General features: G+C 57.9%; 1 protein-coding gene across 1 annotated transcript in view; it reads right to left on the bottom strand.

The window, feature by feature from the left end:
* Positions 1-24,794, bottom strand: part of CFAP46 (cilia and flagella associated protein 46) — a 94,037-nt gene that overhangs the window by 50,991 nt on the left and 18,252 nt on the right. Inside the window, exons 12-23 of the mRNA XM_018041099.1 lie at positions 20,210-20,438; positions 19,995-20,115; positions 19,264-19,387; positions 19,010-19,140; positions 18,371-18,498; positions 17,389-17,522; positions 15,971-16,183; positions 14,922-15,087; positions 13,012-13,161; positions 11,693-11,800; positions 8,085-8,251; positions 187-318 (exon numbers count right to left, since the gene is read on the bottom strand). Coding sequence (XP_017896588.1) covers positions 187-318; positions 8,085-8,251; positions 11,693-11,800; positions 13,012-13,161; positions 14,922-15,087; positions 15,971-16,183; positions 17,389-17,522; positions 18,371-18,498; positions 19,010-19,140; positions 19,264-19,387; positions 19,995-20,115; positions 20,210-20,438 — 1,803 coding nt within the window. The remainder of the gene's footprint in view (positions 1-186; positions 319-8,084; positions 8,252-11,692; positions 11,801-13,011; positions 13,162-14,921; positions 15,088-15,970; positions 16,184-17,388; positions 17,523-18,370; positions 18,499-19,009; positions 19,141-19,263; positions 19,388-19,994; positions 20,116-20,209; positions 20,439-24,794) is intronic.

Below are 24,794 nucleotides of genomic sequence, written 5' to 3'. Positions count from 1 at the left end.
GTTCAGCCGTTCATGCTGCCCGGGACCCTGGGGGTGGACTGGGGATCGCTGCACGGGGCAGGAGCTGGCCCTGGCCACAGGGCCCGCGGGGAGGGGCGGACCCTGGGGACAGTCCCCGCAGAGCACCATTCGCCGTGGTGCCCAGCATCTCCGCCCGCGGCGACGCCCTAGAGAGCCGAGGCGCACCTGGCGCTCTCGATGAAGGCCTTGGCGGCCGCCAGGCGCAGCTGCTTCCGCCCCTTGAGGTTCTCCATGATGCTCCTGCCCTGGATGCAGGCCACCGAGCTCAGCATCTCCGCCAGCAGCTGAACCTCCACCCTGGAGACAGACAAGCGCCTCGGCTGGCAGGAGGCTCCACGCGGAGGAAGGTGCTGCAGAAGGGGAGAGCCCCAGGAGCCACCTGGTGGGGGAGGATGCTGGGGGCGTCCAGAGTTAGCCGTGAACCTCCCGGAACCAGAACTAACCTCTGAGTCATGAGACAGAGCCATGAGACAGAATCGAAATGTCTGAATGACTACTTTGTAGGATGTCTTGCAAGGCAATGTGAAAGGAAGGAGGCCCCGCCCCAGGCGAGGTCCCTGTCCCCAGTGCCGCGGAGCACGACTTGCTCAGCGGCCTTCGCTCTGCGCTGAGAACTGAGAGCCTACAGTTCAGACTCTGCAACGTCAGGTGCCAGCAGCGCTCTCCTCTCAGCGGCTCGTGCACTCACAAGACGTGCATTCCTGCAGCTTGGCCTGGGGGCACCAGACTCACTCCAGGAGAAAAGCACTGGTTCCTGGGGAGACCCACCTCCCCATGGCCGGGACACCCCGAAGCCAGGGACCTGAATGCAGGAGCCGCCAGCCAGCCACCCTGTCCATCAGGAGTCCAGGGGAGAAAGAGGCTGCTCCTCAGCCTGCAAGGATCAGGGTCTGCAGGGCCCGGTCAAGTCCACTCTAGGGATGAATGGCAAGCTGGCTCTGTCCCCCGGGAGGTGGGGGAGAGCCCACCCGAGTGGGCCTTGGTGTCCTGGAGACCTGAAGACCAGGACAGGGTCCTTGGGGACAGTCTGTCAAGGACAGTTGGGTGACCTGCCGCTGGAGGAGAATGTTGAAATCTACAGCTGTAATTGTGACTGTGTCTAATTCTTTGATTTTTGAAGCTCTGCCGTTGAGTATATAGACACTTAGGATTTTACATTTTCTTGCTGATTGAACCTTTTCCCTGATCACACTTCCTACAGCCCCACCAGTGCTCTTATACCCGAGGCCAGCAGAGCCCATCTTCTGCCCCCTTAATCTGTTCCTCCATGTCTTTGTATTTGGAGGGTCTCGCTTGGAAATGGCTTCCAGTTGGGTCTTGCTTTCTGTGTGCAGTGGGACAGCCTCTGCGTTCTCCCTGGAGCGCTGGTCTGCTCTCTTAACCCCTTTGCTGACGTCGTCAGGCGCGGGCTTCCGCCTTGCTGTCTTCCTTTTGTCTCGTGTGTCCTGTTCCTTTCCTCCCCCTTTTGGATTAATTGAATATTTTTTAGTATCCAACTTTCTCTCTCCATTGGGTTTTCCATTATAAGCCTTTGTTTTCTTCTGTTTGTAGTACTTGCCTAGTGATCACCTTCACGGATCACAGTCTGGTTAACTGACGTCACGTCACTGCACGGATGACAGGAGGCCACCACACGCGTGTGTGTCTCTCAAGCCCGCCCTCTGCGTAGCCACCGTCGCACACTTTGCTTCCACATCTCTCAGTAATCTCACAGCACGATGTACGTTTGTTTTAAAACAGCGTGCGCCTTTTAAGGGCTTCCCAGGTGGTGCTGGTGGTAAAGGGCCTGTCTGCCAGCGCAGGAGGCGTGAGAGGTGCGGGGTTGGTCCCTGGGTCGGGAGGACCCCCTGGAGGAGGGCATGGCAACCCACCCCAGTCTTCTTGCCTGGAGAATCCCCATGGGCAGAGGAGCCTGGTGGGCTACAGTCCACGGGGTCACAGAGAGTCAGACACGACGGAGCGGCTGAGCACAGCACACAGTCCAGTGTCTTTTAAGGAACTGAAGGGGGAAGAGCTGTGCACACTCAGCCGCACGCCCGCTACTCAGGCGTTTGCCGCTGCTTCCTGAGCGGACTCTCCGTCAGGGACCACCCCGCTTCAGGCAGGACAGCCTCCCGAGCACATGCGCTGCGCGTTGGCTCTTCTGGGGATGGAGTCCCTCAGTTTTAGTTAATCTAAAATGTCTTGATTTTGCCTTCATTTACTGAAGACTATTTTTGGTGGACACAGAGTTCTAGATCAACCAGGCTTTTTCTTTCCTACCACTTGCAATGGGCCGCATGGCTCCCGATGAGAACTCAGACCTCATCCGTGTGTGGGATGCGTCTGCTTCCCCATCCCTTCAGGGCTTTCCTGTCGCCTCTGAGTGTGCCGTCCAGCAATTTGACTACAATAAATACAGGTGCGGTTTCCTTCATCTGTTGATCCTGCCTGGGGTTCACTGAAAATCCTGGATCTCTATGTTGATATCTTTAATTCAGTTTGAGACAATGTCCGCCTTGCTCTCTGGCCTCTGACCTTCCAAGACCCCGCCTGCACTTGCGCGGCTGCAGCCGCCTCCCCCAAAGGCACTGCTCCTGCTCTTCACGCCTTCCCTCCTGCGCTTCCGCTTCCATCGTCTGCTGGCCAGTGTCCGGGCCCTCCCAGCGATGGGTCCACGTCAGAGATCATACTCGTCACTTCTAGAATTCTCCCCAGTTCTTTATTATAGTTCCCATTTCTTTGTTGAAATTCCCCGCCTGTACACTAATTTGTCTATGAAAATCCTTTCTTTCTTGTATTTATAATCATGGTTTTAAGCCCATTGTCTGCTGACTCCAACACCCGTGTCACGTCTGAGCCTGCTCTGCTTTTTCTCCTGGGCCACACGTTTCCATTTTCCCACGTGTCTAGCGACTTTTGCTGCTGTGCTGGGCAGTGGGGGTGGGGGCTGTATTGCTCAGAGCGTGGCTGAGATAGCCTCCTTTAAAGGGAGACTGGGTTCCACTCCGGCAGCCGGCAGCCAGTGAATTTCCTTGTGGCTCATCCTTATCCGACTGAGATCTGGGTCGGGCTTTAGGGCACGTCTGCAGAGCCCTTACAGCCCTGCCCCTCAGGCCTGCTCTTCCTGATACGAGAGGTTCAGTGGACACTCCCTGACTCCTGGGTCGGCACAGGAACGCCCTCATCTCCGCCACTTGCTTCTGCCAGGCATGCATCGCGCCCATCGCGCCTTCTCGCCCCAGGAGCCTCCTCCCGCCTCGCGTCCTGTGGGGTCCAGCTGCCCCGGCAGCCCCCGGCTTTGATCTCCGGCCCCCTCGACTGTTTCTCCTCTCGGGGCTCCTCCGCCTCCCTGCCCCAGGCAGAGGCTGCATGTGCGGTTCACGTCTGAGGGTCTCTTCCTGCAGGAAGCACTGCCTTGGGCCATCTGCTGGCCAGTGTCTGGAAACAGACGCTTCCTGTATTTTATCAAGTTCTACAATTTTGTTTTAATAGCACAAGCATCAGAGAAGGCGATGGCACCCCACTCCAGTACTCTCGCCTGGAAAATCCCATGGACAGAGGAGCCTGGTAGGCTGTGGTCCATGGGGTCGCGAAGAGTCGGACACGACTGAGCCACTTCCCTTTCACTTTTCACTTTCATGCATTGGAGAAGGAAACGGCAACCCACTCCAGTGTTCTTGCCTGGAGAGTCCCATGGATGGGGGAGCCTGGTGGGCTGCCGTCTTGGGGTCGCACGGAGTCGGCCACGACTGAGCGACTCGGCAGCGGCAGCACAGTCATACGAGTGTCATGGCTAGAAGTGCAGAGAAAGTGACTCAAATTCATATAGAAAGGCCCAGCAGTGATGATGAGCATGTTAACTAAAAATGCTAAACCAAGTAGGAAGGTGACCTCTGTTGGTTTACTTTAGGGATCGGTGTGAAGTTTATATTTTACATTAATAGTATAAACATGAAACGGATTCTGGTAATTGCAGACTTGCCCTGGAGGAGGGCATGGCAACGCACTCCAGTACTCTTGCCTGGAGAATCCCGTGGACAGAGGAGCCTGGCGGGCTGCCGTCCGCGGGTCGCACGGAGCACAGCCACATGAGCCGCACTGTGTGTCATGCGTCCACGCGAGAATGCTAGGTGGCTAGTAACAGCACTATTTTTCACCAAGATCTGAAACCTATTTGCACTATTGTGAAATGCTATCATAAAAATTACTCTGTGACCAATTCCACACTGTTTATATAACTTGCGAAATAGAAAAAAATAGCATAAACATTTGAAATGTGTAAATGCATGTGTGTGTGTATATATATATTTTAAGGTGACTCATTTGCAGGACATGCCACAGGGCTGAAGCTGAGTGGGGATCTTGCTGACTAGGGCCAGGGGCAGGGCTCTGAGCGGCCAGCAGGGCCGCATGAAGTGCGGCACGCCCTTTAGAGACCGCTGGCCTCCGCCTCTCCAGCCTCTCAGCGCCCAGCTCCAGGCCTGCACACAGCCGGTGCGCAGTGTGGGTGAGAGAGGGGCTAGCCCGTGGTCAAGCCCCGGGAGGGGCGGCCCCACTGGGCGCAGTGGCACCGACCGCCACGAGAGGGCAGCAGTAGTCTACAAATGAGTTCTCAAAGGTCACGTGGAACCCAAGCTTCCAGTCTCAGAGGACCTGCCCTTTATTGCCACATGTAAACATCTATATTTAGAGCCTAGTTTATTAGGCCAGGAGTTGCTGTTTTAAAATAAAACTCGATTTAAGGATCACTGGTGAAACAAAGGTGGACGGGCGCCCCCCACTCTGGGCCTTGGGAAGCTCTGCTGTGCCTGCCGCAAGCAGTGACGTCAGCCTCATCAATCACCGAAGACACCGCGGCGCTGACTTCTCGCAGCTGTTTCTTTCTTTCAAAATTAGCTTCTGAGTTTGTATCAAGGCGGCGCCTACTACGTGGTTAAGAACGCTCCACCCAGCCCCCAGTCTGCTCCCCGGGAAGAACTGACCCCAGTCTTCGGCTCTGTGTCCTCCTGGGTACATTCTTCTCTCCTAAGAGCGGCTTCCTTCCTGGTTTCCCAGTTTATGAACTTCACTCATAACCGACAGAAGTCTCACCATGGGGGACACGCAGCATGGCCTCCTCAGGCCGTCCTTCTGCCCTTTGCCCGACTGATCAACACAGCTGGCCCTGGCATTGCTTTTATTTCCATTTATTGTCTCTGTACCTCGGAGTATCCTGTAGACTCTCCAGTGGCATTCCACCACTCAGCATCCCAGCTGCGGGTCTTACACACCTGTCCTCTCCCTCTTCCCGCTGCTAAAATGTGTTAGCTGTGCTTTCACGGTATCTTCGTGCGGTCAAAATTGGTAGCCCTTACGTTTTATTGGGTAACCGTTGATAAATCTTCTTTGACAAAATGCTAGTCCTAACACAGAAATATCAATAAACACCACGATAGCGTCAGCTCAGGCAGCATATTTCTTCCGTGTCTCCTGGCGTTTCCAGTTGCCTCTGCTCCCTTCTTCCTCCTCTGGTCCCGCCCCTACATCCTGGCAGCGGCGCCCGCAGCCAGCAGCACAGCTCAGCAACTTTTCCAGATTGAATCTCTTAGCTGCAGCATCCGACATCTTTCCCTTTTTTGGTTTACTCCTTCATTTTCCCAGAGTGTATCCTCAAGTAACTTTCTAGAAACAGATGTATGGCAAATACGTTTTCTGTTTAAAAGTGACTTTCTTTACTCGGATGCCTGAAGGTCTGGGGGAGTTAGAATTGCATGTAGAAATCCACTTCCCCTTAGACCACTCTACTTGCTTTTAGCTTCGAGTGATGGCTCCTGAGAAGGCTGCTGCATTGCTATTTCCTACTTCTTTGCAGACAGCTTCCTTCTAGCAGCTACAGGACATGCTTACGGCCTGACTATCCTGTGATGCACTTGGCCGTGAGCATCTCTTCATTCTTCTCACCGGCCGCGGTGCTGGAGAGTCAGTCGTGAGACTCAGTCCCCTGCGCAGGGCGCTCTCCTGCGCCGCTCTTTTCCTGCTTGCTCTCTTGAGAGCTCTTTCCTCCCTCTGGCTGTGACTCCAGCAGCTGGCTGTTGGATCTCCAGTACAGCCCCACACAGCCTCTGCTTTTCCATCACGCTTTCTGTCTGTCCTTCTTCACACATTTTCTGAGAGATTTCCGCACACTTCGCCTTCTAGCTCTTCACTGACTTTATTTTCACTTTCAGAAATTACCTTTCTGATTTTCAAGAGCTCTTTAATCCTTTCCCTTTTGCTTCTTATTCCTTTTCCATAATAAGTGAGTAAGTGAGTGTCAGCTGCTCAGTCGTGCCTGACTCTTTGAGACCCCATGGACTGCAGCCCACCAGGCTCTTCTGTTTGTGAGATTTTCCGGGCGAGGATACTGGAGTGAGTTGCCACTTCCTTCTCCAGGGGCTCTTCCCAACCCAGGAATTGAACCCGGGTCTCCTGCACTGCAGGCAGAATCTTTACCGACTGAGCTACAAGGGACGTCCTATTACTACATTTTAATTTTCAAATGTTACATCTTCTCAAGATATTGGAAGTTATTTACTTTTATAATGTTCACTCAGATCATCATGTGATCTGTGAAATGAATCACAGAGGCCTCAGCTGTCTGAGGCCTGTTGGGGAGGTCCCATGCCCCCCATGCACCTCAGTTACCCCAGACAGGAGGGCCCCCCGCCCACACGCCCCAGACAGCAGGGCGCCCCGCCCACACGTCCCAGACAGGTGTCTCTACTTACTGTCCAGATGGAGGCAGAAAAAGTGCCTCCGCCCCTCCCACTCTCTGACAGCCCAGCCAGTAGAGACGGCCACAGCCAGCCAAAACGAAGCCTTCTGCACTTCAGACCCCCAGCTCCTCCAATGAGCCCGGTCACTGCAGGCCCTCCTGACACCCATTCTCATAAAGAAGCAAAAGCTCCCCTCTTGTTTTCTGGCTTCTCTGCCATCCACCAGTTTGCATTTACCTACGCGCAACTCTTCTGCTGTTCCCTGAAAGAACCTGCCTTTCCTGGGAGATAGCTGGCCGTTATTTTATTATGGCACTCTCATCCAAGCAATTTTCCTTATTTCTTCCTGTTGGTGTTCTCTTTAAAGCCGAAACCTTTTCAAAACTCTGAGAAACCTCAGTTCATGCGTGATGAACGTGGCTTATTTGCTGACGGGCACAGCTCTACAATGGTCAGTGGGCACTAGTGTCTGGCGGGGAACCCCAGGAAGACTTCTGAGAAGAACCCCAAGTCCCTGCCTGGTGTCAGATGTCCTGCCGGGCAACCGGGTACTCTGTGTATTACCCCTGCGCCTTCCCTGTCTCCCTGCACTGGGCACCTGGGCACCTGGGCTGGCCGCCCCCTCATCTTCCCTGAACCCGTGGCCCCATCTGATGCACCTCACCCTGCAGTAAGGCCAGGGTGCGGCGTCTAGAAATCTTTCACAAGCAAAGACTTGGATCCGGCCCTGCACTACCAGCCTAGCCGCGCTGCCACAATGTGTGACTTCCTGACTAGGGGTCCAGGACCTCCTCTTTTAGGAAATAAACTCAGGTAGTAAGTTGAAGAGAAGAGCCTCAAGGAAAACAGTCTTCACAGCAGAAATACTCATTATAGCAAAGAAGGAAGACTTGAGTGCCCTGACTACCTATGAGCTGAAGGGAGCCTGGGGCACAGGGCCACAGACGAGGCTTCGAGGGAGCGTCCGGACGGCACGGGGCCTGGAGAGCCGGCTGCCGGCAGCACTCAGGTAACGAGGAGCCAGGTTGGGGATGGGGGACGTTTTCCTTTCACTGTAATCACCATTTAGTTACTTCTGAATCTACTTGGCCTCCTAAGTCACTGGCTCAAAACCACTTTAAACAAAGCTTCCTCTCTGGAGCCGTGGGTTGAGCTGTGAGACCCTTTCCACATCTCTGCCCCCAGGATGCTGCTGAGCATGGCTTCCCAGGGCCCCCAGATGAGGTGTCGCCCGGGCAGACACGGGGCTGGGAAGGGTGGGGCAGCTGTGGGGCTTGTCTGGTGGGGGCTGAGCCCCGGTGGGGGTGCCTCATCACGGGGGCATGGGTCAGGCCCGGGGTGACTCACGGATTGAAGGTCCGAAGGTACTTGATGCCCATCTGGATGGCCTTCTGTGAGCAGGCCATGGTGGCCTCATGGTCCCGGGCCATGTAGGTGAAGTGGGTCAGCCGCATCAGGGTCTGCAACTCCACCAGGAGGTCGGACCAGGTGCACTCTGAGGCCATCTTCACCAGCTGCCCGCGTGGAGGAGGGGGTGTCTGTGAGTGGGGGATGTCTCTGCTGCCAGCACGCAGGCTGACCTCCCCCGGGTCCACTGGGCACTTGGTCTTGGCTGAGCCACCCAGGAGGGTGAAGCACTAGCTGCCAGCCTCAGCCAAGCCCGGGTGGGCTGGTAGCTCGGGGCCAAGTGCCCCAGGGTCCACACCGCCTCCCTGCTACATGGGCGGCCCTTCCCTGGGCGGAGTGTGGAGAAGCACAGACACAGAGTTCCAGAGAAGAGCAAGGAGAGATAGGAAAGCCTCCTTCAGCGAGCAAGTCAAAGAAATAGAGGAAAACAACAGAACGGGAAAGACTAGCGATCTCTTCAAGAAAATTAGAGATACCAAGGGAACATTTCATGCAAAGATGGGCTCGATAAAGGACAGAAATGGTCTGGACCTAACAGAAGTAGAAGATATTAAGAAGAGGTGGCAAGAATACACAGAAGAACTGTACAAAAAAGATCTTCACGACCCAGATAATCACAACGGTGTGATCACTCACCTAGAGCCAGAAATCCTGGAAGGTGAAGTCAACTGGGCCTTAGAAAGCATCACTACGAACAAAGCTAGTGGAGGTGATGGAATTCCAGTTGAGCTGTTTCAAATCCTGAAAGATGATGCTGTGAAAGTGCTGCACTCAATATGCCAGCAAGTTTGGAAAACTCAGCAATGGCCACAGGACTGGAAAAGGTCAGTTTTCATTCCAATTCCAAAGAAAGGCAATGCCAAAGAATGCTCAAACTACCCCACAATTGCACTCATCTCACTTGCTAGTAAAGTAATGCTCAAAATTCTCCAAGCCAGACTTCAGCAATACGTGAACCATGAACTCCCTGATGTTCAAGCTGGTTTTAGAAAAGGCAGAGGAACCAGAGATCAAATTGCCAACATCCACTGGATCATGGAAAAAGCAAGAGAGTTCCAGAAAAACATCTATTTCTGCTTTATTGACTATGCCAAAGCCTTTGACTGTGTGGATCACAATAAACTGTGGAAAATTCTGAAAGAGATGGGAATACCAGATCACCTGACCTGCCTCTTGAGGAATCTGTATGCAGGTCAGGAAGCAACAGTTAGAACTGGACATGGAACAACAGACTGGTTCCAAATAGGAAAAGGAGCACGTCAAGGCTGTATATTGTCACCCTGCTTATTTAACTTATATGCAGAGTATATCATGAGAAATACTGGGCTGGAAGAAGCACAAGCTGGAATCCAGATTGCCGGGAGAAATATCAATCATCTCAGAAATGCAGATGACACCACCCTTATGGCAGAAAGTGAAGAGGAGCTAAAAAGCCTCTTGATGAAAGTGAAAGAGGAGAGTGAAAAAGTTGGCTTAAAGCTCAACATTCAGAAAACGAAGATCATGGCATCTGGTCCCATCACTTCATGGGAAATAGATGGGGGAACAGTGGAAACAGTGTCAGACTTTATTTTTTTGGGCTCCACAATCACTGCAGATGGTGACTGCAGCCATGAAATTAAAAGACGCTTACTCCTTGGAAGAAAAGTTATGACCAACCTAGATAGCATATTCAAAAGCAGAGACATTACCGACTAAGGTCCGCCTAGTCAAGGCTATGGTTTTTCCTGTGGTCATGTATGGATGTGAGAGTTGGACTGTGAAGAAGGCTGAGCGCCAGAGAATTGATGCTTTTGAACTGTGGTGTTGGAGAAGACTCTTGAGAGTCCCTTGGACTGCAAGGAGATCTAACCAGTCCATTCTAAAGGAGATCAGCCCTGGGATTTCTTTGGAAGGAATGATGCTAAAGCTGAAGCTCCAGTACTTTGGCCATCTCATGCGAAAAGTTGACTTATTGGAAAAGACTCTGATGCTGGGAGGGATTGGGGGCAGGAGAAGGGGATGACTGAGGATGAGATGGCTGGATGGCATCACCGACTCGATGGTGAGTCTGAGTGAACTCCAGGAGTTGGTGATGGACAGGGAGGCCCAGCGTGCTGCGATTCATGGGGTCGCAAAGAGTCGGACACGACTGAGCGACTGAACTGAACTGAACTGAACTGAGCCCTCAGGAAACCAGACTCGGAGGCCCTGAGGGAAGCTCGGCGCTGCCGGAGGCGGATGAGAGCTGTGCCGAGGACATGGGTGGGGCTCCGGCCACAGGGCTCGGCCCTCTACCGTGTTCCTTGTCTCAACAACAGGATTCAAATAAGCACCCGGAGTCGGGTAGGTTTGTCAGGGCACAACCCCTGGATATGCCCACCAGACACCTAGTGACACCGACCTGAGCTAGGGGGAAGGAAAGTGACACCTGGAGGGAGGGGACACCTGTGAGGGGAAGTGACACCTGTGGGAGAGGTGACAGCTGTGGGGGAGGGGATGCCTGAGGGATATGAGGTGACACCTGTGGGGTATGAGGGGACACCTGTGGGGGAGGGGACACCTGTGGGGGAGGGGACACCTGAGGGATATGAGGGGACACCTGTGGGGTATGAGGGGACACCTGTGGGGGAGGGGACACCTGTGGGGGAGGGGACGCCTGAGGGATATGAGGGGACACCTGTGGAGTATGAGGGGACACCTGTGGGGGAGGGGACACCTGTGGGGGAGGGGACACCTGAGGGATATGAGGGGACACCTGTGGGGTATGAGGGGACACCTGTGGGGGAGGGGACATCTGTGGGATATGAGGTGACACCTGTGGGGGAGGGGACACCTGTGGGGGAGGGGACGCCTGAGGGATATGAGGGGACACCTGTGGGGTATGAGGGGACACCTGTGGGGGAGGGGACACCTGTGGGGGAGGGGACACCTGAGGGATATGAGGGGACACCTGTGGGGTATGAGGGGACACCTGTGGGGAAGGGGACACCTGTGGGGGAGGGGACACCTGAGGGATATGAGGGGACACCTGTGGGGTATGAGGGGACACCTGTGGGGGAGGGGACATCTGTGGGATATGAGGGGACACCTGAGGGATATGAGGGGACACCTGTGGGGTATGAGGGGACACCTGTGGGGGAGGGGACACCTGAGGGATATGAGGGGACACCTGTGGGGTATGAGGGGACACCTGTGGGGGAGGGGATGCCTGTGGGATATGAGGTGACACCTGTGGGGGAGGGGACACCTGTGAGGGGAAGTGACACCTGTGGGGGAGGGGACACCTGTGGGGGAGGGGACGCCTGTGGGGGAGGGGGACACCTGTGGGAGAGGTGACATCTGTGGGGGAGGGGACACCTGTGGGATATGAGGTGACACCTGTGGGGGAGGGGACACCTGTGAGGGGAAGTGACACCTGTGGGAGAGGTGACAGCTGTGGGGGAGAGGACACCTGTGGGGGAGGGGACGCCTGTTGGGGAGGGGACGCCTATGGGGGAGGGGACGCCTGTGGTGGGAGGTGACATCTGTGGGAGGAGGTGACACCTCTAGGGTGGGGGGACGCCTACCTGGGCTAAGGGGGGCACAGTGAAGTCCATGAGGCCCAGCCCACTGCAGGAGTACATCTCCAGAGCGACAAGAACTCTGGTCATGCAGTTGATGTCCTCGTTGGTGCTCTGATGGGAGGAAGTCACAGAGGCCGTGAGGCCCGGGGCTGGAGAACCTGGAATACTTGGGATGTGAGCCCAGTGACACAGTGGCTCTTCAGCGACAATAGGAGCAATTACTGGGAAAGTCTGTCTCCAAGATGCTGTAGTCGCTAAGTTGCGCCAGGCTCTTGTGACCCCGAGCCCACCAGGCTCCTCTGTCCATGGGATGCTCCAGGCCAGAATACTGGAGTGGGTTGCCATTTCCTCCTCCAGGGGATCTTCCCAACCCAGGAACCAAACCAGGTCTCCTGCACTGCAGGCGGATTCCTTACTGACTGAGCTATGAGGGAAGCAAGACTTGGCAATGAGGGAAGCCACAAGGACTTGTGGCTCAGCTGGTAAAGAACCCGCCTGCACTGTGGGAAACCTGGGTTCGGTCTCCAGGTTGGGAAGCTCCCCTGGAGAAGGGAAAGGCTACCTACTCCAGTATTCTGGCCTGGAGAATTCCATCTACTGTATAGTCCCTGGGGTCGCAAAGAGTCGGATATGACTGAGCGACTTTGCTTTCCCTTCCTTCCTTCCTGTCTCCAAGTTATCTTTTCATGAGAAATGGGAACAGGCATTGCAGCCCCTAAGGTGGTCGGGCAGCTAGCTGACCCAGCCAGACGTAGGGGGCAACTGGCCAGGCGCAGTGGGTGGCCCTGTGCCTGTGGGCCACCCCTTTGAACCGGCTCCAATCCATGCTCGCTTCTGCCGAGCTTAGACGCCCCTCCCTGAGGGCCACACTCTCGCCAGCCTCACTTCCCACCTGAACCAGTGTGTCCTGGTCCAGCTGGGCTGATGGAGCCTCCCGTGGGCTCCATCCGTGTCCCGGCCCCGTCTGCTGGGTCCCCAGCTGCTCCCCACCCCTCACTCCCGTGGTCTTCGGCTCACAGTTCAGGGGCTGCAGGGTCCTGCCAAGGGGGCGCCCCCTCTGGCCTGGAGGCGCCTCCAGATAAGCCAAAGTGGGGTGTCACAGCGGGTGGACAGTGCCCCAGAGGCCCCGTACTCTTGGTGGACAGTTAGAACCATGGCTATCGGCTGGAGGAAGGAGGGGAGGCTGCGGCCAGGCAGCTCGAGAAAGCCTTCTGCCCCATTCCTAGGGGTGGCAGCCACAGCCAGGACAGAGCCTCCGGCTGGGAAGCCTCCCAGCACGGCCCCGCCCCAGCACGGCCCCGCCCCCAGGCCGCTCGCAGCACCTGCTCCTCGGTGCCCAGCCGGGGCCCAATCTGCTGCTGCAGGAGCTGCTTGCCCTTCACCCACGTTGCAATGAGCTGCTGCCGGGCACTCACGGGCACCACCTCCTCGGGCTCCATCCCATTGGTCAGGTTCAGGGCAAACTCGCAGATCTGAAATGGAGGGGCTGTTGTTCAGGACACCTGAATCCAAACAGGGAACCTGGGCCAAGACCCCATCTGCAAACACAAGTGGACCTGGCTCTCGGTCCAGCCAGCAAAGCGGTCCACACAGGCCCAGTCCCGAGGCGATGAGGCGCGGCGGCTGCGGCCACGCCCTCTCGTGCCCTCACCCCGCAGCGAGCCCGGCCCCGGGTGTTGCCATCAGGTCCCCACAGCACCGCTGGTCCCCACGGACTGCGACCCAGTGGCTGATGTTGGCTCTGGGGGCCGCACAGCGAGGACTGCGCCCCCTGCCCCGCCTGCCGTGACCAAGGCCACGGTTCCCTATCTGTCACTGGGGGTGGAACCCCATCACCTGCCACAGGCTTTGCCCCTGCAGCCACCAGGCCGCGCACTCACCATGGGCCCCACTGTGCTCCACGTTTTCTGAGGTTTCATTTTTCCCCTGAAGTGTAACATGAACACCTGTCTTTCGTGAACTGCTCAGGACCCTGCAGCTCAGAAACCCAGGGGGCTGACAGGCCCACCCCTGCTGTTCCTCTGAGCAGCCTGGCTGAGGACACCCACTTCCTGGACTAGCCTGGGAAGACCCCTTCCCATCAGACCCCACAGCGGAGGGCATGGTTGATCGATCCCAGATCCAGTCACCTGCCCTCCGTGGGCACGCTGGCCTGGCTCTTTCTGCCGGAGACCCAGTCATGCCTCGTGCCCTGCGCTCCAGGACAGTCTGGAAGCCATCAGACACCAGCAAGGGCAGCCCAGGCTCACCCCTCCCTGTCTGGTGGGATCCCTGGAGCCTCACAAGTTCTGCCCTCTGCCCGAGCCCGAGCCCTCTCCGTCCAGCTCCGCCATCCCTCCCAGACAGTGCAGCCAGCCCGGCTCGCCCGGGCTGAGGAGCCCCCGCAGCCTGACACAGCAGCTCCTTTGTCCTTTCTCCCTGTCCTGTGTCACGGCCGGGCTTGCAGCAGGGGGCAGAGGTGGTCTTTGTACCCCCACAGGAGGTGCTGCTCTGGGCCCAGACTTAGGGCAGCCAAGGGAACTCATTCCCCTTCATGCTGACTCGGCCGGGGACTCGCTCTCCCTCAAGCGGACTCGGCCGGGGACTCGCTCCCCTTCACGTGGACTCGGCCGGGGACTCGCTCCCCTTCATGCCGACTCGGCCGGGGACTCGCTCCCCTTCATGCTGACTCGGCCGGGGACTCGCTCCCCTTCATGCTGACTCGGCCGGGGACTCGCTCCCCTTCACGTGGACTTGGCCAGGGACTCGCTCCCCTTCATGCTGACTCGGCCGGGGACTCGCTCCCCTTCACGTGGACTCGGGCGGGGACTCGCTCTCCCTCACGAGGACTCGGGTGAGCTGGTGGTCACTGGGTGTTGATCAGTGCCATCGACACCCATCCTCCTTGGCCGGGATGGCTACCTCAGTCCCCGCCACCGGGAGCTAAAGTCAGGGGAAGAGCGCCCCCCGCCCTGGTCGCTGTGGGACCGACGGTGGCCGGGGTCCGCATTCTGTGTTCGGTTCTGCAGTGTCCTGCTCTGACCAGCACTGGCCCTGTTCTCCAGCCTCACATCATATTTTTCTACGGGCTGGGCCATGCAGGGATGTCTCTGATCCTACAGAGTCCTCATTTTTAGAGAAAGCACGGCCCGCCCAGCCCCCTGCCCCCAGCCCCATTTCCGGGCAGTTGAGAAGCCCCCAGCCTCACTTCCTCAGCTGCCCTCCCCACACCGCCCCACCTGCCGGGCGGTACCTCCACAGCGGCCCTGACTTCAGAGGCAGCCTCGGGGTCCAGCGGCGTGTGGAGCGGGTTGGAGCGCGCCTGCTTCCTGGCCTTCTCCGGCACCAGGGCTGGGATCCAGCGGATAATCAGGCCTCGCGCCAGCGCGCTGCACAGCGCCACCAGCAGCAGTGGGTCCCTGCAAGACAAGCACGTCCAGGCCAGGCCACCCCAGGGGGAGCCGCGGTGGCGCCGTGACGGGCCGGCCACAGGGTGACCTCTGTGCTGCGTGGGCGGGACCCCCGGGGAGTCCGCGGGCCCAGAACCTCCCTATTTCTCTTTGAAATGTCTCAGTGCCAGAACCGTCAGAACTGGCAAACATGTCTGATCCGCATGAGCACAGACATGGACGACCGCCTGAGAAGGAGAGACACGCCGCCCCTTCCAGCACCCATGGTCCCGGGGACCCTGCTGGGTCTGGGGCCCAGAGGAGAGCTGAGGGCACCAGGCAGGCCCCCGCCCCATGGCCCACTCCGGCTGTGTGCTCATGTGCAGACATCTCTGGGTCCGGATCCACTCCAGCCTTCCTACTTCACCATCTGTCCAAAACCTTTAAATCTGAGTGTTTAGGCTAAAAGCCAAACCACCAAAAAAACACAAAGAAGGCTTCAAAAGCTCATTGTGAGGGAAAGCTTTGACCTTTGACCTGACTTAATGCTTTTCACGTTTCTCCCCTGGATAAAGAAACACAGGCACCCAGGTCAGTCTCCTGTCTCTGTGAGACCCTGGCCTCTGCCAACCTTTCCCAGAATCTGTCTGCTTGGAACAGATTGGGACAGGCTGGGAATCCGCGTGTGGGCATGAGGGCACCCAAGTGATCCCCCCATGCTGCTCTGTGGCTCAGAGAGGGTGCGTGTCCTGCCTGGGGCACACAGCCAGTAAGACAGAAGCCCCATCCCTGCTGGGTGCCGGTGGCCCCGCACGCCCCTCCCCTGCGGGGACACACGCCTGCCCCCCAGCTCACAGCCTGAAGCCCAGGGTCTCTGGCAGTGGCAGGACAGAGCCTGGGCAGCCTCACGCACCCACTGTGGCCCACGGCCTTCATGATGCCCAGCAGGTGGTACAGGGCGTCCAGGAGCTCCCGCTGCCGCCCGGCCTTGATGAGGTGGTGGTTGTGGTTCAGCACATAGACCACGGCGTTCTGCACGATCCACGGCTCCTGGATCTCCTGCCCGATGTCGGCGGAGCGCAGCCAGCAGTTCATGGCGTACTGCGAGAGGCCCTCTACCCAGCTCCTGCGAGAGGCGTGCGTCAGGCTCTCCAGGAGCCAGACTCTGCCCGAGCTGGCACTTAGACGCCAGCCAGAAGCCGTCCCTGGAGCCGGGGCTCAGATGGCTGCCCTGTCAGAGGCTGCCCATCATTCTCGCTGAAGGACAGGACCTGCCTGGCTCCCCTGGGCCTCCCATCTCCCTGCCCATCCCTGTCTGAGGCTGGACCCCCGGCCAAGGCCTGCAAGCTGCCCGCCCACCTCTGCACCTGCCTGCCGGTCTCCCTGGCCTCCCCGGCCTCCCAGGGCCCGCGGCCCTGGCCACACACAGGCCGCCCTCCTCGGTCCACGTGGACACGGGACCTGCTCGCCTCAGACCAAGGCTTGGCAGACCTTTATTGTAAAGGGCCAGACAGCAGGTACCCTGGGGTTTGACAGCTACACAGTCCCTTCTCTGTTGTGTCTTTTTTGCTATTGAGATTCACAAACTAAAAAATGTCAAAACCACTGTGGGCTGTACAAAAGCTGTGGGTCAGATGCGGCCTGGCCCTCTTCCAGGCGTGGAGAGCCCAGCCCTAGCCCCAGGCTGTGCTCTGAAACCTCCAGACAAACGCTGTCTGCACAAAGTCGGGGTCCTTCCCTGAGCCCTTCCTGGGCAGTGGGCATGCAGGGCCCCACAGTGGGCACGTACGAGGGCCCCGCCGCCCACAGTGGGCACGGACGAGGGCCCAGCCGCCCACAGTGGGCACGTACGAGGGCCCAGCGCCCACAGTGGGCACGGACGAGGGCCCCGCCGCCCACAGTGGGCACGGACGAGGGCCCCGCCGCCGGGGCCGCCAGCGGGCAGTAGGGCCTCGGCTCCTGTGACGGCCCCGGGGACGGCCACTCTCTGCCACGTTCCCTTTACACTTCACGCCAGATGAACCAGCAACACGCCGTTACTACAACAGCACCTCGCTCTCCTGATTGAACGGCACTTGCCTCTCACATGGACGAGGCTTCTGCGGGTCTCCTGAGGACCCTCATCCCGATCACAGACTTCCCGGGACAGCTTCCCCCGTGACCGCCGCCCCCCTCACACCCCGTTTCCACTAGTAACAGGGGAGACTGGCCACACAGCGCCGGTGTGAGCCAGGAGACGCGCCGGGCAGCGGCCCCTGCCTCACAGCGCTGAGCTCAGCCCAGCCCCTGCCTTGCGCCCCCAGCCCCGCAGGGAGCGCCCCCAGCCCCCACCGGTACATGATCCACTCGGCGTTGTCCTCCGGGCACTCGGGTATGTAGCCCGTCGGGTGCTGGCTCACGTCCTCGGGGGGCGTGGGCTGGTCGTTCAGTTGCACGCCTTCCGACTGCAGCAGGTGGACGGTGGCCTGCGGAGGCCGGCGGTCCCTGAGCAAGGGCCAGCACGGTGCCCGCAGGCCTTCCCAACCCCGGGCCCTCCCTGCCCCAGGTGATGTCTCCTCCCCCCACACCTGCATCTCAGAGATGCAGCCCCAGGACAAACGTGCCCCCCACGCTGCAGGGGCCACCGAGTCCCAGCCCTTCCTCTGCGGCCACGCACGAACGCCCCGGAGGTGGCCGAGGCCACTGGGCAGGGTGACGGGACTGAGGATGGGGGTGGGTGCCTTGCCTGGCGCCCCGGGCCCGCTCACCTGCCCCCACTTGCAGCACCGGCCCGGCCCTCAGGAGGTGCCCGGCAGGCCCTCACTGAACAAGCCCAGGAGCGTTGTGTCTGGGTTATGCCGGGTTGCTCCCTCGACCCCCAAAACAAACCACCCCAAGCGGCCTCACCGCTGTGTGACCTGCAGGTCCCCGCTCCGCTCCACCACCCGGCTGGCCTGGGGTCTCTGCATGCTCACGGAGGGGGCCGGGCTCGCTGTGCGGGCTGGGCCCCAGCAGCCTCAGCAGCCTCCGAGACGACATCAGAAGCCAGGTTTCTCTTTCACACCTGGCTCAAAGTGCTACTGAAGCTACTCGCGGGCCAGGACAGAACCAGGTCCAGTACCAACCAGCCCCTGGGACCCACATCACTGCGGACTCACAGTTCAGACCCTCCTTCAAAGTACAATTAACATCAACACTCCTCACAACACATTTTGACATATTTTTCTTCCAGAAAACCTCCCAAGAATGCAGGAAAACTTTCGTAAGCAACAGGCCACTTGGGGAGCAGGGCTGGATGCTGAGGGTCACATCTGTGCACATACGGGGGACGCACCTCGGCGCTGATGAAGCCCACCTCCGCGAACTTGCGCAGCAGGGTGGGGGACACCTGCTTCTGTAGGGCGGCTTCGGAGTGGCCCCAGGAGTCCCGCCCCAGGCCGTCCCAGCCCTTCTTCTTCTTGCCTGCAACACCAGAGCGCTGCCCGTCAGAGCCTGAAGTGCTTCTCAGGGATGGCACGGTCCCCAGGAAGGGGGGCAGGGTGAGGAGTGGCTTCTCTGGGAGGCTGACCTCCCAGGTGCAGGGCCCTGGGGGCGGCGAGGGCTCCCCAGCCAGCTTGGCCGCAGCGAACCTCCAGCTGGTTCCCCGACAGACAGCTCAGCTCTTGGTTTTTGTGTGTGCTGTTCTGCCCCTCAAGAAGCCCCATTGCTCCTGCAACACCCATGTCTCTGCCCCCTGGGACCCCTGGCATGCCCCCATGTCCTCACCATCCCCAAGACCACCGCTTCCAGAGACCAGCAGGCTGGACTCTGCCGGACCCAGGGCTCACGGTGGAGGGCCACGCCTGCCCAGCCTCTGCCTGCAGGCTCCAGCCCCATGACCCCTTCCTGAGCTCTGGTGGACCCCACAGTGACCCCCCAGTGCCTGGGAAGAGCCCGCCAGCACAGGTGCCCATATGTGGCTGGAGGGACCCACCTCGCTTGAACTTGGCCAGCTTCTTCACCTTGACGCTGTCGTACAGGAGGCAGAAGCGGCTGGCGGTCCGGCACACGTCCCACACGTTCTGCTTCCGGGCCACCTTGGCCAGCTCCGCCCAGATGTGTATCCTGCACAGGTGTGCGGCCACACCGCGCTCGGGGAGCCGGCCAGGGGCCACCCGGGCGGGGCAGGAGGGTGGGCCGGCGCTTCGCCCCCCAGGCCCGAGGCCCTGCACCCCCCAGGCTGCTCACCGCTCCTTGTCGTTCTGGCCCCCCAGGCGCCGCAGGTGGCCCACGGCCTTGTCCACGCTGAGTGTGTGGTGCCGTGCCTTGGCAAACAGGTAAGTGAAACGGCCCCGGGTTTTCCCGACGGAAACTGCAGGGGCCAGCAGGACGGGCTGCTGACACGGCAGGCCAGGGACCGCTCCTGGAACCAGCCCACGCGGGACTAGGGACAGGCTGGGGCGGAGCCTCCCATGGGCGATTTTTGATCTTTTCATGAAAGTTAGGTCTCCCTAAATGTGCCTTGTCCGGGAAGGGATTCCAGGCACCAAGAGCAGCTGGTGGGCAGAATGACTGCCATCTGTAGCCGCCAGGCTGGCCCCCAACGCCCACCACCCATGCCCAGGTCTTCAGGAGCTGGCTGGTGCAGACCCTGCTGAAGCCCCTTGCCCGTCAGCCCGCTTCTCCTGCCCGAGCCCTTGCTGGGTGCATTGCACCCAGCCCCGTGTGTCTGGGGCGACCACCCTTCAGGGCCCGAGGCCCTCACACCTGGCAGGACAGGAAGGAAACAGGTGGCACTGCCTCCCGCTGGGCGGGGCTGCAGGCCCAGGAGAGAGGCTCCCCGGCGCCCCTCTGCGAGTCGGGGCCGGCGGCTGCACACGGGCAAAGAGGCCCGTGTAGGCGGAGGTCCAGGTGGGCGGGCGCAGATTCCCGTGGGCCGGGGGCTGCCCCGGGCGCTCCCACTGAGAGCACCCGCGCACCTTTGGCCTCGTTCTCACTGTCGAGCACGATCTGGAAGGTGTCGGGGGCCAGGGCCAGCCCCGCATTCACCAGCAGCGCCCGCTTCTTGCGCACGCTGTCCTTGGGCATCGCTTTCTTCGCCTGCAGAGGGGCACCCGCGTGGTGAGCGGCTCCCGGCCGCCCCCCTCCCCCCGGAACTGCCGGCCGCCCGCCCTGGGAGCTGCATCCGCGGCACCTGCTCGATGGCCATGGTGGCCCTGTCCTCGTCGCGTGTGGGGGCCTGGTACAGCGTGGTGCACAGCTGCAGGCGGTTGAGGGCCCTCCTGATCTTGTCCTGGTAGACACCCAGGCCGTCCAGCAGCGCGGCCTTCCTCAGGTGCTCCATGGCGGGCTCCAGCCGGTCCGCGTCCTCCTCAATGTGCGCCAACTCCACGTGCACCTGGCAGCGGAGCTGCGCCGCGAGGCTGCGGGCGGAAGGCGTCATGGCAGGCGGGGCCGCGGGCCTCCCGGCGCCCGCTTGCTGGCCCTGCTTGCCGCCTGCCTTGCTGCCAGGACCCACACGAGGGACGAAGAGGAGGGCCCTGCGGACCCCGGGAGGTCTCAGAGACCACTGGTGCGCCGTGAGGCTGGGGGCAGAAGGTGTCATGGCGGGCAGCACCGCGGGCGCTGGCAGCGGCACCAGTAAGTGAGCTAGTGCAGCCCGAGGCCAAGGCTGTATGTCGTCACCCTGCTTGTTTAACTTCTATGCAGAGCACATCATGAGAAACGCTGGGCTGGAAGAAGCACAAGCTGGAATCAAGATTGCTGGGAGAAATATCAATAACCTCAGATATGCAGATGACACCACCCTCATGGCAGAAAGTGAAGAGGAACTAAAGAGCCTCTTGATGGAAGTGAAAGAGGAGAGTGAAAAAGTTGGCTTAAAACTCAACATTCAGAAAACGAAGATCATGGCATCTGGTCCCATCACTTCATGGGAAATAGATGGGGAACCAGTGGAAACACTGTCAGACTTTATTTTGGGAGCTTCAAAATCACTGCAGATGGTGGCTGCAGCCATGAAATTAAAAGACGCTTACTCCTTGGAAGGAAAGTTATGACCAACCTAGACAGCATGTTAAAAAGCAGAGACATTACTTTGCCAACGAATGTCCATCTAGTCAAAACTATGGTTTTTCTAGTAGTCATCTACGGATGTGAGAGTTGGACTGTAAAGAAAGCTGAGTGCTGAAGAATTGATGCTTTTGAACTGTGGTGTTGGAGAAGACTCTTAAGAGTCCCTTGGACTGCAAGGAGATCCAACCAGTCTATCCTAAAGGAGATCAGCCCTGGGTGTTCATTGGAAGGGTTGATGCTGAAGCTGAAGCTCCAGTACTTTGACCACCTGATGTGAAGAGCCAACTTATTGGAAAAAAACCCTGATGCTGGGGAAGACTGAGAACAGGAGGAGAAGGGGACGACACAGGATGAGATGGTTGGATGGCATCACCGACTCAATGGACATGAGTTTGGGCAAGCTGCGGGAGATGCTGAAGGACAGGGAGGCCTGGCGTGCTGCGGTCCACGGGGCCACAAGGAGTCTGACAAGACAGTGCCTCAACACCAACACAGCAGGACAGTCCTTCCAGGAACACACTAGCCGACCACTGGCTCAAGGAGGCCGCGGGGATGAGGGCGGCCAGACAGCAGACTCAGACGCGAGAACCCGGGCCTGCCAAAACGGGACGGACGGGGTCAGACGAAGAGGACTCGGAGGGAGCAGTTTCAGAGTCACGCTGCTTCCAGCGGTGATCGGGTCTCTGCCACGCATAAAGCTGGACCCAACAGCCCCAGGTCTGGGCAGCGCAAGCCTGGGGCCCTGGACCGGGAAATTCAGGAAGGAGCCCATGCTTGTGGCCTCCGGAGACAGTGTCCTGAGGCACGGCGGGCAGAGTGCGGCCCAGAGCCAGGGCAGAGTGGACCCATGGAGCTGGGGCAGAGGAGTCCAGAGAGGGGCCTCTGCTCGGGGCTGGAGAAGTGGAACTGGACCCGGAACCGGACCAGCCGCTGCTGGCCTGCCCGCCAGAGAGGAGAGAGCTGGGTGTTGCTCTCTCACCTGACGTCAGCCGAGACTTCACAGGGCTTCTCCCCAGGAGTGCAGGCCCGGGGAGAGCGCTCTTGACCCACACAAAGAGAACGTACCGTCAGAGCCCGCAGAGAACACGGTGCAGGCTGGGAGACACGGTGACCTTCCAGAGACACAGCCGAGGAAACACGAGCCACCTCTCAGCCAGTAACTGGAGTGCCCACGAAAGCAAGCAAAAACCATCACTTTCCTAAAAAGATCACAGAGTCCACAGACTCCACAGTGCAGCAACCACAACGTTCAGCACACAATAAAACACCACAGGATATGCCAGGAAACAGGAAAAGGTGACCCACAGTCAGATGCAAGATGGGCCAGATGCTGGGTTCAGCAGTAAATCCTTAATGCAGACATTATAATACAAAAATAAAAATATACAAAAATAAAAATGTACAAAAAGTTGAAGGAAAACATTGCTAACGAGAGAACAGATGGGGAATTTCAGGAGAGAATAAAAGGAAACAGGACAGCAAAAAGTCTGTAATAACCGACATGAAAAAACTCTTGCTTGAGCCTAACAGCAGCCTGGAGAGCAGGGAAAGTGTCAGTGAGCCTGAAGTCAGAGCAATAGAGATTATCCCACCAGAAGAATGCACTGAAACAGACGTTCTGAGAAATGGACAGAGCCAAGACTTCCCAGGCAGTCCAGTGGCTAAGACTTCACCTTCCAAAGTGGGAGATGTGGTTTTGATCCCTGGTTGAGGAGCTAAGAATCCAAGAAGCCTGACAGCGGAAAAGCCACAACGTAAAACAGAAACAATACTGTAATGAATTCAAAAGGTTTCTAAAAATGGTCCACACAAAAAAACTCTCAGAAGAAAATGAATAGAGCCTTAGAAACCAGTTAAGACAGTATTCAATGTTGTAACTCATACTCCCCCAAAAGAGCAAGAATGAGGCAGAGGTATACTTAAAAAATAATTGCCAGTAATTTCCCAAATTTGATGAAAATATCATCTTACATACTTGAGTATATCATCAAACCCCAAGAAAGACTTTTTTTTTAAAGTCTCTAAGGAATCAGTTCCGTTCAGTCACTCAGTCGTGTCTGACTCTTTGCAACTGACTCATGGACTGCAGCACGCCAGGCCTCCCTGTCCATCACCAACTCCTGGAGCTTGCTCAAATTCATGTCCATCGAGTCAGTGATACCATCCCACCATCTCATCCTCTGTGGTCCCCTTCTCCTCCCGCCTTCAATCTTTCCCAGCATCAGGGTCTTTTCAAATGAATCGGTTTTTCGCATCAGGTGGCCAAAGTGTTGGAGTTTCAGCTTCAGCATCAGTCCTTCCAATGAATATTCAGGACTGATTTCCTTCAAAATGGACTGGTTGGATCTCCTTGCAGTCCAAGGGACTCTCAAGAGTCTTCTCCAACACCACAGTTCAAACGCATCAGTTCTTCGGCGCTCAGCCTTCTCCACAGTCCAGCTCTCACATCCACACGTGCTGCTGCTGCTGCTGCCGAGTCACTTCAGTCGTGTCCAGCTCTCTGTGCGACCCCATAGATGGCAGCCCACCAGGCTCCTCCACCCATGGGATTTTCCAGGCAGGAGTACTGGAGTGGGTTGCCATTGCCTTCTCCGCATCCGTACATGACCACTGGAAAACCCGTAGCTTTGACTAGACAGACCTTTGTCAGCAAAGTAATATGCAGAATGCAGGAAGCAAAAACTAAGAGATACAAATCTGAGAACAGAAGCGGGGAGACCCCTAACATACAGGAGAACCAGGCTTGAAATAACTCCTGGGTTCTTATCAGAAACCATGAAGCCCAGAAGAAAATAAAACGACCTCTTCCAAGCATTTAAAGAGAAAAAGTCTGCAAGCCCAGAACCCAGCAACTGGTGAAAATAACCTTCAGAGGTGATGCTCAGGGAAAGCCAGTTTCAGGCCAACAAAAGCCAAGAGAATTCCTCACCAGCTACGCGCTACAAGCAGAAATAAAGGAAGTTGCTCGGGCTGAAATGCCCGCAGGCAGAAACCTGGATCTGAGCGTGAGCAGGAAGGGAGAGCCTGCGGGATCGCAGAGGAAGCGGCAAGTATATGAGAAGATTGTTTTTTCTGTAATTTTCTTTAAAAACACCACCACCACCAGCTGCTAAGAGCAATACAGCACCGTAAAAGACAAGACAGCAGCCACACAGCGGGGCGGCCGAGGGCAGGCCGAGGGGCTTCCCCTGCTGGGCAGGAAGCACTGACCCCCCACGGACCCGGCTAAGGGGACGCGCGCCGCTAGCCCTCCAGCGTCGCCCTCCCGCCCAGGAGTCTGGGGACAAACAAGCCAACCAAAGAAGCAAACACAGCGGCAGAAACTCAGGGAGCCTCAGAGGAGGCGGGAGACAGCAGCAGAGCACGGGGGCAGGCGGGCACAAACGATGGGGCTGGAGACAAGTTGGAAGCTACACTGAACCCAAAGCTCAGCTACAACCCAGCTACAAGGCAGAGACCACCGAACTCGACTTCAGAAGAAGCCCGAGCTACACGCTATTGACAGGAGTGTTAAGAGCTGTGTTCCACACTTTAAGCCGAAAGGTCCACAGCATGAGAGTCCAAAGGATGGAAAGAGAAGCACCTCAGATGGGCCCAGAGAGTCTCACTGGATTGTGCCCACCATTTAAGGAAGAAAACACCAATATTGTACAAACCCCTTCAGAAAGCAAAGCAGAAAGAATCCTTCCCCCCTTCCCAAATCA

Source organism: Capra hircus, chromosome 26 (assembly GCF_001704415.2).
Source record: "Capra hircus breed San Clemente chromosome 26, ASM170441v1, whole genome shotgun sequence".
Taxonomy (NCBI): domain Eukaryota; kingdom Metazoa; phylum Chordata; class Mammalia; order Artiodactyla; family Bovidae; genus Capra; species Capra hircus.
This window is presented reverse-complemented; position numbering and strand designations above follow the sequence as displayed.